This window comes from Anabas testudineus, chromosome 24, assembly GCF_900324465.2.
Source record: "Anabas testudineus chromosome 24, fAnaTes1.2, whole genome shotgun sequence".
Classification (NCBI taxonomy): domain Eukaryota; kingdom Metazoa; phylum Chordata; class Actinopteri; order Anabantiformes; family Anabantidae; genus Anabas; species Anabas testudineus.
In genome coordinates this window covers 15631368-15646497 of record NC_046632.1, presented here as the reverse complement: position 1 = coordinate 15646497, position 15130 = coordinate 15631368, and the positions used below count along the sequence as shown (strand labels likewise).

General features: G+C 42.3%; 1 protein-coding gene across 1 annotated transcript in view; it reads right to left on the bottom strand.

The window, feature by feature from the left end:
* Positions 1–19: 19 nt before the first annotated feature.
* Positions 20–15130, bottom strand: part of LOC113149320 (nesprin-1) — a 55133-nt gene continuing 40022 nt past the window's right edge. The window contains exons 78-94 of the mRNA XM_026341370.1: positions 14314–14472; positions 10507–10673; positions 7477–7639; positions 7001–7191; positions 6760–6910; positions 6251–6433; positions 5796–5933; positions 5419–5610; positions 4644–4932; positions 3443–3585; positions 3186–3312; positions 2593–2795; positions 2339–2515; positions 2119–2247; positions 1812–2003; positions 1442–1527; positions 20–1244 (exon numbers count right to left, since the gene is read on the bottom strand). Of these exons, the coding sequence (XP_026197155.1) occupies positions 1037–1244; positions 1442–1527; positions 1812–2003; positions 2119–2247; positions 2339–2515; positions 2593–2795; positions 3186–3312; positions 3443–3585; positions 4644–4932; positions 5419–5610; positions 5796–5933; positions 6251–6433; positions 6760–6910; positions 7001–7191; positions 7477–7639; positions 10507–10673; positions 14314–14472 (2898 nt within the window). The 3' untranslated portion in view covers positions 20–1036. The remainder of the gene's footprint in view (positions 1245–1441; positions 1528–1811; positions 2004–2118; positions 2248–2338; positions 2516–2592; positions 2796–3185; positions 3313–3442; positions 3586–4643; positions 4933–5418; positions 5611–5795; positions 5934–6250; positions 6434–6759; positions 6911–7000; positions 7192–7476; positions 7640–10506; positions 10674–14313; positions 14473–15130) is intronic.

Sequence of the window (15130 nt, the reverse complement as noted above, 5' to 3'; positions counted from 1 at the left end):
ATGTACATCTTGGTTCACACTCTGCCCGTTTGCTGTTTCAAATTTCACTCAGAACGCAATTAAGAATTAAACTGTATGAAACGGGGTTCAGGATGTACAGTGCTCGTCTCACCTGAGAAACATAAATCAATCGAGAACCTTTGTTTTCAGAAAGGGAAACGAACAAAAACCTTCTGCTCTCTGAGATGAGTGTTTGTTTTAGTGCAGTAGCTACTTGTCTTACTTATTAACTCAACACCAGATTATTTAAAAGCTCCTCTCTTCTGTTTTGGTCTATGTAACTCTGGATTGAAAGTTTCTAAAGGTTTTTAACAGATTTATGTGAAAACACTCGTTTTGTTCATCAGGTAAAATGGGACAAAAACAAAAAAGCAACATTTGAGCAAAATCATTGTTTACTTCTAGGAAATCAGGAGCATAAATCCACCGTCTGATGTTATAAATAAGCTTGATAGTTTTACATTGTACATGAACTGTATTCTGTTAATCTACAGTAGATGCCATTACAGTTTTAGTGCATGGAAACGTCTGCGCACACTCTACTCAGGACAGATTACATCTACAAAAAACAAAAGAGCTAATGCATTTACAGAATACTTTCAAATGTAATGCGTCTTGTTAGAAAAATTCGAACAAGCAGGAAAATTAAACGATCATATAATAACGTGTGGTGGGTTGAAACACTTTCAGTTCAGTCACTTTTCTCACACCTGGGTGATAATTTGATCTAATTACTCATCAAACAAAGCTTTTAGCACAAGATCGTAGAAGACGTATTAGCTGGTGTTTCTTTAACCACTGCACATCTTAATTTAAGGACAGTTAAACTCTTACCTGTTCATGTATCCCGTCTCCTGAGTCAATACTCCATCTATGACTCGACGTAGGAGGAGGAATGTTCTACATTCAAATCTTAAAATATTGAAGATTTTAAACTTGAACTAGATTCATCTTTGACTTTTTAAGATAATTATGTGTTTTAGTGACAAATGTTTCTCAGTGGGCTCTTTAGAAATGTCTTTTTCCACACTTGATATCAGGTTGGTGGTGGGCCGTTGGTGTAGTGCAGCATAGGGTAGAAAGAGCGGGCGAAGTTGTTGGTCACACTGCAGCCGGGGTCGCTCTCCGACAGGGGAATCAGACAGGGGAGGAGGAGCAGCAGCAGCAGGAGGAGGTGGAGGGGAAAGGCAGCACGAAGAACCCGGTAGAAGAAGGATCGAGGTGGGGAGGACTCCCTCCTCTGTCTGTAGGAAACACCAGATGCAGTTTATCACTACATTTCTCCTTTTTGTAAAGTAATTTATGTACGTCAGATTAGAATTAGGTTTTCAATGAGCTGCTTTAAAGGTTTTGGATCTGTGAAGACCTCTACTATACAGTTACTACTTTATTCTGGAAGTAATAAGTTTACAAATTACACATGTTAACTTTCTCTTTATACCTTTGTGTGGAGGAACCTCGGTTTGAATGTGCGACCTCCTGAGAAGAATCCCCAGAGGCGGTTTGGCCTGATGCAGGTTGACAGTCCTGAATTTAAAGTGCAAACAAAGCAAAGACATTTAACTCAAACAAACGAAAACCTGTTCTGCTTGATAAACACCATAAATCTTTAAAGGATAAACAAGAAGTTGAAACTGATTTGGTTATTTTAAAGCTGCATTCCACAAATTCTACATATTTAGAAAACTGTTGGATGACTCAGCTCCACCTAAAGTGAAACACAATTCTAAATGGCTGGAATATCTTTCAAATTAAAATTTAATCCATAAAATACTGGACTGTAATTTGAATATTTTAAATAATATAGTTACCAGACGCTGTTGCAGGGTGCTGAGGTCCTGGTCCACCTCCTTCAGGAGCAGCCTTAGTTTGCTACCCGTCACGTGGAGCTTCTCCTGGGCCTCGTCACTCTCCTCTGCTCCGTCCTTGGGCTGCAGCTGCGTCCACAGAGCCTGGAGGGACGCCTGCTGAGCCTGCTTGCTCCGCAGCTCCTCCTGCAGATCCTGTAGACCACAAATATTAAAGCTGACTGACAAGGATTTCTGGTAGATTTAAATCAAAGTGTTTAAAACTGATTTCATTTTCCTTGGCTTTAACAATAAATTATTTTCTGCTTACAGTGAGTGTGTTGCGGTGTTGTTGCAGGGCTCTGACATGCGTCTCTGGGTGATGGATGTCCACAGTGTAGCGTCTGCTCTCTGCGTGGGCCAGCCACAGCAGCAGAGAGTGGAGGGATTTATGGAACTGCTGTACGGAGAAAGGAATGAAAACCTTTAATCTATCCCATCAAACAGCAAATTAAGTGTTTTGGTCTTGATATACGTTCTGTTTTTCGGACCTGGCAGCGCATCAGTGTCTTCCTCAAACTAGTGTCCCACTGCTGGAGACCTGTACACGCTCGGCTCCAGTCTCGGTTCATATTTGCCAGTTTTTCCTGTAGTCCTGGAGCTACCTGCGCTCTCAGGTTGACGGACAGCATGACAGACTTGTAGCGAGTAAACATCTTCTGCATTTCCTGCAGGAGAAGATACACAAATATAAATAAACGGAGTACTTATCATCCAGTCTGTTGTATTCAGTTTTATATAGTACCTTTAGTTCTTTCGCTTTAGCTTCCATTTCCTCAATACCAATCGCTGGCTCAGACTGCTGGAGGCAGTCCAGCTTCTGGATCAGGTTTTCCAACCACACAGTGATGTCGTGGAGGTCAGATGTGAGCTGGTGAGGCTGCTGGGGTCCATCCTGCTGATCGCTCCTGGGTTGAGCCTTGATCAGCTCCCAGCGTTCAATCACACCTGAGCGAGCACAAACACCTACTTAATGTTGACCTCTGTTCCATCTGTCAGTCATCTCTACAGTAAGTACTATTTGTACAGTGCTGTACAAATAGTCTTCTCTGTATTATAACATTTAGACAGGTGGACATGGGCAGCCAGCCTTCTTTTAGAAATAATGAAATGTCTTATCGCTAGTCAGACATCAGAGAAGAGACTGAAAACTACATTACAGGATATCAGTTCACATTTATTTTGTGTGGTTTCTCATGTACTACTACTTACTATAAGTTTTGGATTTTTAAACCACGCTGCTGTGTTTTAAAAAGTGCATTTCCTATTATTTGACCCATTTCCTCCTTTGTTCATTAACAAATCTGAAAATCGACTCTTGAAATTTCCTTCTCTCACCCGACTGTTTGTCTGAAGCAGTCAGTCCCGTCAGGCCGGGCTGCAGCGGCTGCTCCTCGTCCTCCAGAATCAGCGAGACTCTTTTAATGTTCTCGATGCTTCCGCTGCACTGAGACATGAGACGACGCTGGAGACACATCAAAACACCCTGTCAGGACTTAGGAACACCAGCAGCAGCAAGTCTTACGTTTCATGACTTTTAGTCTTGTTAACTGTTTTGGTTTAACCATTAGCAGAATATTCTCAGTTGAACATACGTAGCTGTGCTTTAGAGGAGTGCTGGTGAGGGTGGGAGCATCCTCAGTGTGTCCCACTGGGTCCAGCTGGACTGGTTCTGTGTCTGTGTCGCCTGGTGACAGCCATTCTGAAGGCTCATGGACGACTTTAGACCTGCTAGGGACTGATACAGAATAAAATTGATATATGCAGCACTACTTTTTAAAAGTGGGACCAATGTTTTATAAAAAGTACAGAGTAGTCTCAGAGGCTTTCATTATTTTCTTTTAGCTCTCAGTGTGCGTTTCTGTGTTTGCATGAGTGAAATGGATATGTGAGCTTTTCATCTGTGTAATCCCAGTGCATCAGATGTTTATCGATTTCAGCATCGCTGCAGCAAAATCATATATTAATACTTTCCTCTGGAAAAACTGGTCCAGTGAGCCAGAGCCATTTAAAGAGAAGGAACAAGTTCCATTTCAAGAGAAACCTAAATCTTACTGTAACCTTAACTGCAGTAAATGTAAATATTTAAATCTCCATCATGCCGCAGTAAACTAAGAACAGCACCGTGTCTCTGTTTTTGTTTGACTTTGCGCTAAAACTGCAAACAAAGTTTTTTTTTTTAATTTAAATACATCATCACTATATCTGACTCATTAGTTTGGGACAAATGCTCTAAAATGTGAGACTTTTACTAAGAGTTTCCACGGCAGGGATCCAATTCAGGAACTTTACTGAATTGAACAAGTGCATGTGGATAAAACTGCATTTTATCCACATGCACCGCAGACTAAAATCAAGTTCCAGGCGCTCATCATCATTCTACAATGTAGTCATCAACTACTGGATGCGACAAGTGGGCAACTTTTATTAGTTGTTGTTGACAGCAGCAACAGCAGATGTTAATTAAAATTTAAATTTGCTGACTGTTTCATTGATGTCGTCCTCCACACTCTTTCATCCACATTAGATTCAATCATCAGTGTCGTGCCACAGTAAATAACAGTTGTCTGTTGTTGTTTCTTATTAAACTTTGTTGAAGTCGTTTAATTTGTTTCCAGTTAAATTTGTCTGATCTTCTGAGTTTAGGCTGCTACTTTAGTTCCTCTACTTTTTGCACATTAAGATCATTAGAGAGTTTCTGGTTTATTTTATTTGTTAGGTCCCGTTGTGGGTCCAATAAAGTGCTTCCCTTTTGTTGTCAGGGTGTGTTTAAGAGGACAGACAGTGTAAATGTACCTGACAGTGTGCTGAAGTAAGCATCCTCATCCTCATGTTCCTCCTCCTCCTCCTCATCCTCATGTGAAGATGACCCTCCTACGTCTCCGCTGGGGTCCCACTCCAGAGGCAGGGAGTCCACGCTCACAGGAGTCTCCCGCCCTGAATGCTCCAGCGGAGAGGTCAGCAGGTGGGTGGGTGTAGCCGGGAGACTTCCTTGGCTCCGTCCGAGCCACGGCCGGCAAATCAGCTCCAAGCTCGACTCCAAGGAAAAGATGTTACCGGAAACCTGTGGTTCTTCTTTGATCATCTGAAGTGACAAATGCATATCAGACATGTCGTTATGTTGTATTGATGTTAAGGTTTCCTGGTTCTTCCAGTAACTCTCTTTGTCACTAATGGAGACCAGACATAGTTTGTCCTCATTTAACTTCCCTAACTTAGAATTTCGGGCACTAATGTCAGCAAATATGCATTTTGAGATACTTTTTCCCCTTTATCCATCAACATAAATACCCTATGTGTGACGTATGTACGAGGAATCAGGAGCCAAATATAACTGGAATTTGCTAGAAAGAGTCTTTTGTGAAACATGCCGGTATTTACAAAGTGCATGTTAAAGCTGCTTTCCTAAAGTCTGATGACATTATCTCATGGTTGTAGCACATCCTGTTGTAGCACTTGACAGACTGTGTGGGTGGTGCTCTAATGTTCCTTTTCTTGGATTCTCTGTTGATGAACTGACTGATTTGTGAGTGTTTTCAAACTAGAGACTGCTCGAGGAGGAAAGACTCACCGGGGGCTGGCTGAGCCGCTGGTGGAAACGGACCAGCCTGCTGAAAACCTCCTGGCAGTACGAGTGCAGCTCCTCCAGCTCGTCCTCTATCAGAGCTGCATCCTGCGGTGAGCTCTTCTGGATCAGACCCTCCCCAAACACTATCAAGCCATCAATGCGCTCGGTGTTCAGCGTGATCTCCTTCTGGAAACTCTGCAGGACCAGGGTTGGATGGTTCAAGAAGTTAGGAAAGTTACAAGTAAGGAACCAAACACTGCTGCTAATGGTGTTTGTAAAACGAGTCAGGAAACGAGTGCAGACTGAAGTAATGACTTTCCACAAGACATGTTGTCCTAAGAGATAAATTCTGTTCAAATGTGTTACAGCTGTGGCCTCACGTTAAGCTGCTGCATCTTTTGATGGACGTCACTCTCTGAAAAGTGTTCGACATTAGTGAGCTGAAGGTCGAGCTCAGTCAGCCACACCAGCATGCTCTCCCTGGTGTTTTCAAATTCCTCCCTCTGACTGGTGAAATACTGCCAAAAAAATGAAAACGGAACAGAACAAGTAGCCATTTTAGAAAATATAAAGAAAAAACTGACATAAAGGAAAATCTGTGATTGTGTGATAAAGAATTAAACCAAGACTGAAAGCTGTGGTCCAGATTCAAACACAGAATCACAGTACAATCCTGACATTTGGTGAGAGGAACAGAGCTGCACATTGAGCCTACTTACATGTTGATAAATCAAGCAATTAATGTGCGGCACTGACTCATTCTCCTTAACCACATTATTCATCTCATATATTTTTAACAGCCCCACCATCCTGTGCTGTTCCTCCTCTACTGTACCTTGAGCCTGCGGAGGATGGCAGCCACTCTCCGGTGCAGGTTATCCCAGCGCCTGTTGCCTTCGTGGACCATGACTTTGAGCTGGCTGGCTCGGTCGGTGCGGTTCTCCCGGGCTAGACGGCGGTACTGGTTGTTGACCAGTTCCAGTTGGGTCAGGCGCTCGTGAACCTGCCTTTGGAAACCCTAAAGGGGCAGCAAAAGAAGGATGAAGCATGCACACAAGACACCTGTTTATGACATTACACGCCTTTTGTGTTTCTTCTCATGTCAACCAGCAGAAGATTTAGTAACAATAAGTTAATTCATTGTTTAAGCAATTTTCAAAAAAGACAAGCCAAAGGTGCAGGTTGTCAATAAAATGTCAACTCTTGGAAGCTGTGGCGGGAATATTTTACAATTTTCTGACATGTCATACAGACAGAACAACTGGGAAAATAATTATCAGATTAACTGATGACAATAACTTTTGGCTGGACTGTCAAACTAACAGAGCAAACATCGTAACTGACCTCAAACTTCTTGAGTTCCTCCTTGGCAACAGTGTAAAGGACGTCTGCGGAGTTGGGATTGGCTGCGGTGCGCTCAGCCATCTTGAGCCAATCCTCAAACCGTGAGTAGTCTTCAAGAAACTTGCACCAGAGTCTCCACGTCTCCTCAATCCTACAAACAGTTAAAACAAGGTTGAGATAACTTCTGTGATTAGATGATTCTAATAAGTAGTAATTAAAAGGCTGACATTTTAGCTCCTACCTGAGCCTCCTGTCCAGAGCCATGGCACAGATGGTCCTCCAGCGCTGGTCCAGGCTGCGGCTGGTTTCCTGCAGGGAGTCGCTTTCCACCTCAGTGCCGCCAGCAGCGTCTTCATCCCGCAGCAAAACATCGCACAGGCTGAGCACAGAAGCTACGCCCTCTGTATGCTGCTCAATATCCTTCTGCAGCTCCTGGGCACACACACAGACAGACGTGAAGACAGACATCTGACGAGTCGCCACCACAGGCGTCATGTATTAAACATCAGTCCTCAGACAGAGGACAGCGTGCCAATGCTTGAGACCACCACTCCCAAAATTAAACAAAGGACAACTATGAATTATTAATGAAAGGGTGAGATGGAGTGACAGAGAACTAAAACAATAGAAACAGAGAAACCAATAAAACACAGGAGGAAACCGTTCAACATGAGTCAAGAGTGATTATTGACAGCTGTAAAGTGCCCGTCCGTCTACCTGCTGCTCGGCCAGCCTCTTCTGGATCTCCTGGTGGTGACAGATGCTGTAGGTGATTGGTCTCGACAGCTCGGCCTCGATACGGGAAAGCCATGAGCGGAGGTTACTCATGTTCTTATCCAGCTGCTGCACAGTGGCTAAAGTCTCCTTCAGCTTCTTCACCCTAAACAAATTCGCATAGTGTTACATAAACTGCATAAAGCTCATATTTAGCAATTAACAGCTGCAGATTTCTATGGGTTATGATCAAGTCGATCTAAAAGGGATTAAGTAAGAACTTCTTTGGTTGCCTGCTGTTCTCTTCTCTCTCCACTTTCCGCCTATTAATCCGAAGCCACCTACAAGCGAAGTACAAGGTAAAGGCAGAGTAAGTGTAAGGAGGTCTTGCCTAAGGACCTACTGGAGGTAGGCTGGGATTTGAACCCTGGTCTCCTAAGTGGAGATTGGGTGTTACTACTACACTAAAAGACAGAAAAACAAAAGAAACTGAAAAAAATAGTACCTAAATCTGTATGCTATCACTTTTTCTCTTTGCTTTTTGAGCAATCAAAATAATTTAAAAGAGAAACAGAAGTACGGACAAGTGAAGAGCAAAGAGAGTGAAAACATACAGAGGGAGACATAAAGAGAAGAGAATAAAGAAATAAGGACAAAACAAAGTGAAGATAAGGAAGGAAAAAAGGACCAAAATAAAGAAAGAAACTAACTAACCTACAACTCCCTCAGGTATCTTACACTAGAACTTCCAAAGTCTCCATGGAAACTGACCACTTCAACACACACACACACACACACACACACACACACACACACACACACACACACACACAGACGGGTGTCATAGCAACGCTCCGGACAATGAAAGCTCTTTTCTGATGCTCTAAAAGCCTGAAGTGTGCCCCATTTGAGGGTTTGAGTTAATTTCCTCATTTGATCCCTCTTCTCCTGTTGAGGTCCAGCACGGCCCATCAGTGCCGAGAGGGAAACGCTCTCTATCAAAATAATAAGCACTAAAAACAGCTGTAAGTGTAACCAGCAGGCTGAATGCATGAAAGAGTCCCACAGACTTGCAGCTGCTAACATTTCGATGACCTGTAGCTCCACAGGCTACAAGGTAAAGCAGAGGCTGAAATATTGTGGGCATTATTAGGTTGTTAAAACTCAGGTACTGCACTGCCACTAAATTAGCTGCTGCTTTTTGTGCAAAGGTGTGTCTAACACCAACAGTTGGAACATTTTACGGGTTCCAAGTACTGCACATTATCCAGTCGGGGATAATGTACAGTTTGTAGTCAGTGGCTGTAGTTTCTGTGGCATCATCTGTACAACCATGTAATGAAGACATAATAGAGTCACTGTAAATTCTGCCTAGAAAATACTCGTCCACTGTGCTGATCCAACCATCCTAGTCAACTTAATTGTCCCTCGCTCCCTTTCGCTGCTTCTTTACCTCTGACAACCTAACAAAGGCCGGCAGCTTCATGTGGAGGCCACACAAAGACACAAAACCCAGTCAGGGGTCCTTGAAGAGGAAAAGGACAAGACAAGACTGGATGGAGGAAAAAAACAGAGCAAAAAAAAAGGAGCTGGAGGATAAATGAGCACGTATAGCAGGAGGATAAAAGTTAACACAGTCCAGCGAACCACTGTCGGGCTACTCAAACGTACATCAACACTGAAAGTAAGCTATCTAAGGCTTTTAATGCATTTTTCTACATTACAATTCTTGGATGCACAATAATAAAATATGTTAAAATAAATATCTACTTAATGTGTGACTGCACTACTGTTTGCCAAGTCGATAAGGTAGCGTATGTGTCAAATTTGTATTATGTAAGTTAGCAAGTATAAATTTAACTTTAAATTGATTAAATTTAGGTACCAACACGACTCCCGTATGCTGATAATGGTGCTCTGACTGTGCTGAAGGTGAATGCTGTTTTTCCTCATTAGCAAATTCTTCTTAAAGCCACACTATTTAACATTTTTAAATATTTTTCTTAGAAGAGATCTGCTCCATAAGATATCTTGATGTAATGATGTGCTGTGACAGAGACTCAGAACAGAGGTTTTCCTATTAAGACCAATCGGAGAAGTCGATGCAAAATATTCCCTTGTTCATCTATGTGGTGTGACAGGCTTTGACCACAGATAGATGGTTTTGACTAAAGTCAGCTTGATTCCCAAAAGTGAATATAATAGCTTGAGCCGGCAGCGATTCAAATAAAGATTAGACTAAAGGATGCTAATCCATCTAGAGTTCAGTGTTACATTCGTCTACATCTTGTCCTGCGCGGCATCAATCCCCCAGAAATCTGCTCATGGAATCTAAAGGGAACTAGATTTGGGGAATCAGAATTAATACATGCCGACAGACCCCTCCCCTTCCATTCCATAATAACCAACCCCTCCTCACCCATGTCATCCCACTCTGACAGACTAGAAAAAGGGAGGGGTACTCGATGTGGACATGAGGACATATGGTGCTGTCTGATACAGCTTTTTGTCCCATGTTGGTGGGGCTGGGGTGGGTGTGCAGGGTTAGGAGTAAAAACTGTATCTCTTGCTCTTGGACAGGATTGTCCATCTGTCAAAGGGGGTCGCGGGAAGTAACAGTTTACCATCACTAGGGTTTAGCCTCCACAGTCTGTACAGTAGAAGTCATGTATTCCTGACAGCTGCAGAGCTGACTAACAACAGCAGGTGGATGGTTCCTCATTAGAGCTATTGTTTTAAAAACAGGCTGCCTGTTTCCATCCTTGATGACACTTTTTAATCTGGAGAGGCTTTGCTATAAAGGTGCTTGTATACAACGGTTTAATTGGATGGATTGAATTTGTGTGAACACATACAGACACTTTTGACTTTTAATTTAACCACCTGTGCCTTTGAATAGTACTCCCTGAATAGAATTCACACATTAATTGTGGGATTTGTTTTTTGGAAAGTATGCACTAAATCAAATACACACACATGCATGTTATTGGGTGACTCGTGCAGCTTCTGTGAGATGACTGTGAATGTGCTCACCTGGCTTCGATGTGGTGGAAGAGGCTGTGCCAGCGCTGGTTGACCTCCTGCAGTGAGCCACGGACCTGGGTCTGCTTGGCCTCATCGCTCGCTAACAGCAGCTGTTCACCCAGCTGCTTAAGGTGGCTTTTATTCTCACTGAACAAGTTGATTTCCTCCATGCAGTCCTGTGGAGACATGACATGTTAAGATTATGGAGGATTTCTGTGTCAGTCCATCCATCTATCCCTTTCTGCCACTTAGCTTGGGTCAGGTGGTGGCGGTGGCAACAGATACAGATACAGCAACTTTTTCCAACATGACTCTTCCAGGCCAGATGAGATAAATAATCTAAACATGTTCTAACCTAGGGTAGAAGGCATCCTGATGAGATGCCCAAACTAACTTAGCAGGCTGCAACAGCAGGAGGAGTACAGCTCCAAATTCAGCACAAGCTTTGGCTCCAGCTTGGTCTCCAGCCTGGCTTACACTGCATCCAACCCCAGTTCCAATGTATGCAGGTGGTGGGCCCATAGGGCAGCAGCTACCTGATTTTAGGAGGTTTTCCCAGTCAACAGATGCTCACCTGGCAACAGAAGGGGGCCATCCAGTTTCACTACTTTGTACATGGTGACAGCTAAAAACAAGGTGAAACGTTCTTAGTCTGCACAGGAACCAATTTGACTTGGGATTTTTGCCCCAACAGCACAGCTTTTACCTTTTCAACACATTAGTGGTCTAATAAATTGATGTGTCATATGATTTATTTCCTGTACTGTTGCACCCATGCTGGGTGTAGATTTTAACTGGAGTGGGTACAATATTGTTAATACCCAGTCAGAATGAATCATTGCAGTAGTGAACTGCATGGTTTATTTTCATGTTTATCAATTAGACCTAAAAGGATGAGAAGTAGAAAGACCTAATCTGTTTCATACTGAATGCTCCATGCCCTGAAGCAGTCGGTTGTCACCAGGAAGTGCTACGTTCACTTCTTCAAATAATGGCAGAGGTACCATCAAGCATGTCCAAATTTCTCATCCAATTTAACAACCCAAAACAATAATCCTCCAGTGCTCAAACCAATTATTACCTCATTACCAAATGAGCATTCTTCGTGATGAGATAGGAAAGTACAAAAGGACAACTGTTGTGTGTGAACAAAGGGCACAGAGCTTTTCCATTCCAGGCCACCATCTGCTGTGAACACCGTAATGCATGAGGCTAGAACTTCATATTACTCCTCATTAATAGAGGCAAATAAGAACAACCCTAGGTTTCTTTTCAGCACTGTAGCCAGGCTGACAAAGAGTCATAGCTCGGTTGACCCTAGTATTCCCTCAACTCTCAGCAGCAATGACTTCATGAATTTCTTTACAAATAAAATCATAACTATTAGAGAAAAAATTGATCAGATCATCCCTGCATATAGCATGGATTGTACAACAACTCTAGATCCACGCTTGTACTTAGACTGCTTCCTCCCTGTAGATCATTCTGAATTAATTTCAGTAATTAATTCCTCTAAACCATCAACATGTGTCTTAGATCCCATCCCAACTAGACTCCTCAAGGATGTCTTACCTTTGATCAGCACGTCCATATTAGATCAGATCAATCTGTCTTTACAAATAGGCTACGTACCACAGGCTTTTAAGGTTGCTGTAGTCAAGCCCCTACTCAAAAAGCCTACTCTGGACTCAGGGGTCTTAGCGAATTATAGACCAATATCCAATCTGCCCTTTATCTCTAAAATCCTTGAAAAGATAGTTTCTAAGCAATTGTACGACCACCTGCGTAGCAATAACTTGTATGAAGATTTCCAGTCAGGATTTAGAGTACATCATAGTACAGAAACAGCACTGGTAAAGGTCACTAATGATCTTCTATTAGCATCAGACAATGGTCTACTCTCTATACTCGTCTTGTTAGATCTTAGTGCTGCATTCGACACTATAGATCACAACATTTTATTACACAGACTGGAACATGTCATTGGAATCAAAGGAACAGCACTAGAGTGGTTTAAATCGTATCTATCGGATAGATTTCAGTTTGTACACGTTAATGATGAGTCTTCCATGCACAGCAAAGTCAGCTATGGAGTTCCACAGGGATCTGTGCTTGGACCGATTCTTTTCACGTTATATATGTCCCCTTTAGGCAATATTATTAGGAAACACTCTATAAATTTCCATTGTTATGCAGATGATACCCAGCTATATTTATCTATGAAACCAGGAGAAACTAATCAATTAGTCAAACTTCAGGAATGCTTAAAAGACATAAAGGCCTGGATGACCTCCAATTTCCTTCTCCTAAATCCGGACAAGACAGAGGTTATACTGTTTGGGCCTAAAAATCTCAGAGACACTATGTCTAAACACATTCTCACCATTGCTGACTTAGTTCTGGCCTCAAGTAATACTGTAAGAAACCTCGGAGTTATCTTTGATCAGGATATCTCCTTCACTTCATACATAAAAGAAATCTCTAGAACTGCCTTTTTTCACCTAAGAAACATTGCTAAAATTAGGAGCATCCTGTCCCAAAGTGATGCTGAAAAACTAGTCCATGCATTTGTTACTTCCAGGCTGGACTATTGTAATTCATTATTAATAGGATGTCCCAATAACTCATTAAAGAGCCTCCAGTTAATCCAAAATGCTGCAGCCAGAGTTCTGACTGGAATTAGCAAGAGAGATCATATTTCTCCAACGTTAGCTTCTCTCCATTGGCTCCCTGTTAAATCCAGAATTGAATTTAAAATTCTTCTCCTAACTTATAAATCCCTTAATAATCAGGCTCCATCTTATCTTAAAGACCTCATAGTTCCTTATCTTCCAAGCAGAACTCTCCGTTCTCAGACTGCAGGTTTACTTGTGGTTCCTAGAGTTTCCAAATGTAGAATGGGAGGCAGAGCCTTTAGCTACCAAGCCCCTCTCCTGTGGAACCAGCTCCCAGTTCAGGTTCGGGAGGCAGACACCGTCTCTACATTTAAGACTAGACTTAAAACTTTCCTTTTTTATAAAGCTTATAGTTAGAGATGGATCAGGTGACTCTGAACCATCTCTTAGTTATGCTGCTATAGGTTATTCTGCTGGGGGACCTCTACTGATAAACTGAGCTCCTCTCCTCTCTCCTTTCTCCTGTATCAATGCAAATGCCACCATTGCATGTCATTAACTTTGTGTCTTCTCTCTCTTTTAGTTGTGTTTCCTCCTCTCTGTCTCCCTCTCTCTGTACTTTTCTGCAGGTATCCTCGGCCTGGAGCTGTACATCTCCAGAATCCAGTTCATCTGCCCAATGTTCTTGATGCTTGTTGTTGTCTTTATTGCCTGCTGTTCTTTTCTCTCTTCTCTTTACACTCACCCCAACCGGTCGAGGCAGATGGCCGCCCACTATGAGCCTGGTTCTGCTGGAGGTTTCTTCCTCTAAAGGGAGTTTTTCCTCTCCACTGTTGCCTAAAGCTTGCTCAAATGGGATTGTTGGGTTTTCTCTATACTTTTTTGTATAAATATTTTCTGTAAGGTCTTAAACCTTACACTGTAAAGTGCCTTGAGATAACTTCTGTTGTAAATTGGCGCTATACAAATAAAATTGAATTGAATTGAATGTACGCATTTTAATCATATCTACATGAGAGCCGTGAACACCTTGAACTAACTGTTGGAATAAACAGAATCTAGTCCTTCTTTCTTCTGTAGGGGGTTTTAAAATCTGTAATATACTCCTCTCATATGTGTCCCTGAGATCAGATGAAGTGCTAACACATCCATTTCAGACATATGAAAACCCTTGTTTTTGGTTATTCTCTTGATCTTGTACCTTCTTCAGTTTCTCCACCATTTCCTCGATGCTCAGATCACCGCTGTGGCACACCTTGTTCTCCATCTGAGTCAGCCAATCACAGAACTCTTTGTTCTTGTCATTGAAGATCGTCCAGGCATTAAGGCGGTCTGCAATTTCTTGCCTGTGCAAGGATACCTGGGAACAGACAAAGTGGCATTTAGTAACTGTGTGCACTATTACACAATATGGAATAGAGAAATCCGTGAGAAATAAGATAATAATAATCATGTGATCCGTTCAGTTTAAGCAGCTAAAATACTTCACTTTAAACAAATAAAAATACTAAGGACAATCACAAGTGACACAGGGTGATTTGTTAATATTTCCTGATATGTATCCTTAAAATGCTGTGATCCAAATCTAATGCACAATAAAGTCTTTTGTAGACTTGAACTTGGTTTATGGATCCATATAAATTAGTGAAAACAACGCCCCCCAAGAGTGTTTGGCTATTTGATGAAATTAACAAGGCAGTTAATGCCATAAAATCCCCCCATTACAGAGCAGAGCAGGGGGGGCTGGTGATATTTTTGGGGTTAAAAGGCTTAGTGAGCTGACAGGGTGAGTTGAACGCAGCTATAATTTACTGCTCAGTGGCATTTACTTGAATTAAATGAACACGGTTTGCTTATAATGTTCTAAAGAGTCTGGGCCTTAAGGACTCTGGAGAATTAAGGGTGCACTTTGAGCTGCTGTCACCCTGTGAGGACTTTGTGCCTCCCCAGGAACAATAGAGCTTGTCCCTGAATCCCTACAGCCCCAGCCAGGCCATCTGCTCGTCGGACCCATTCCA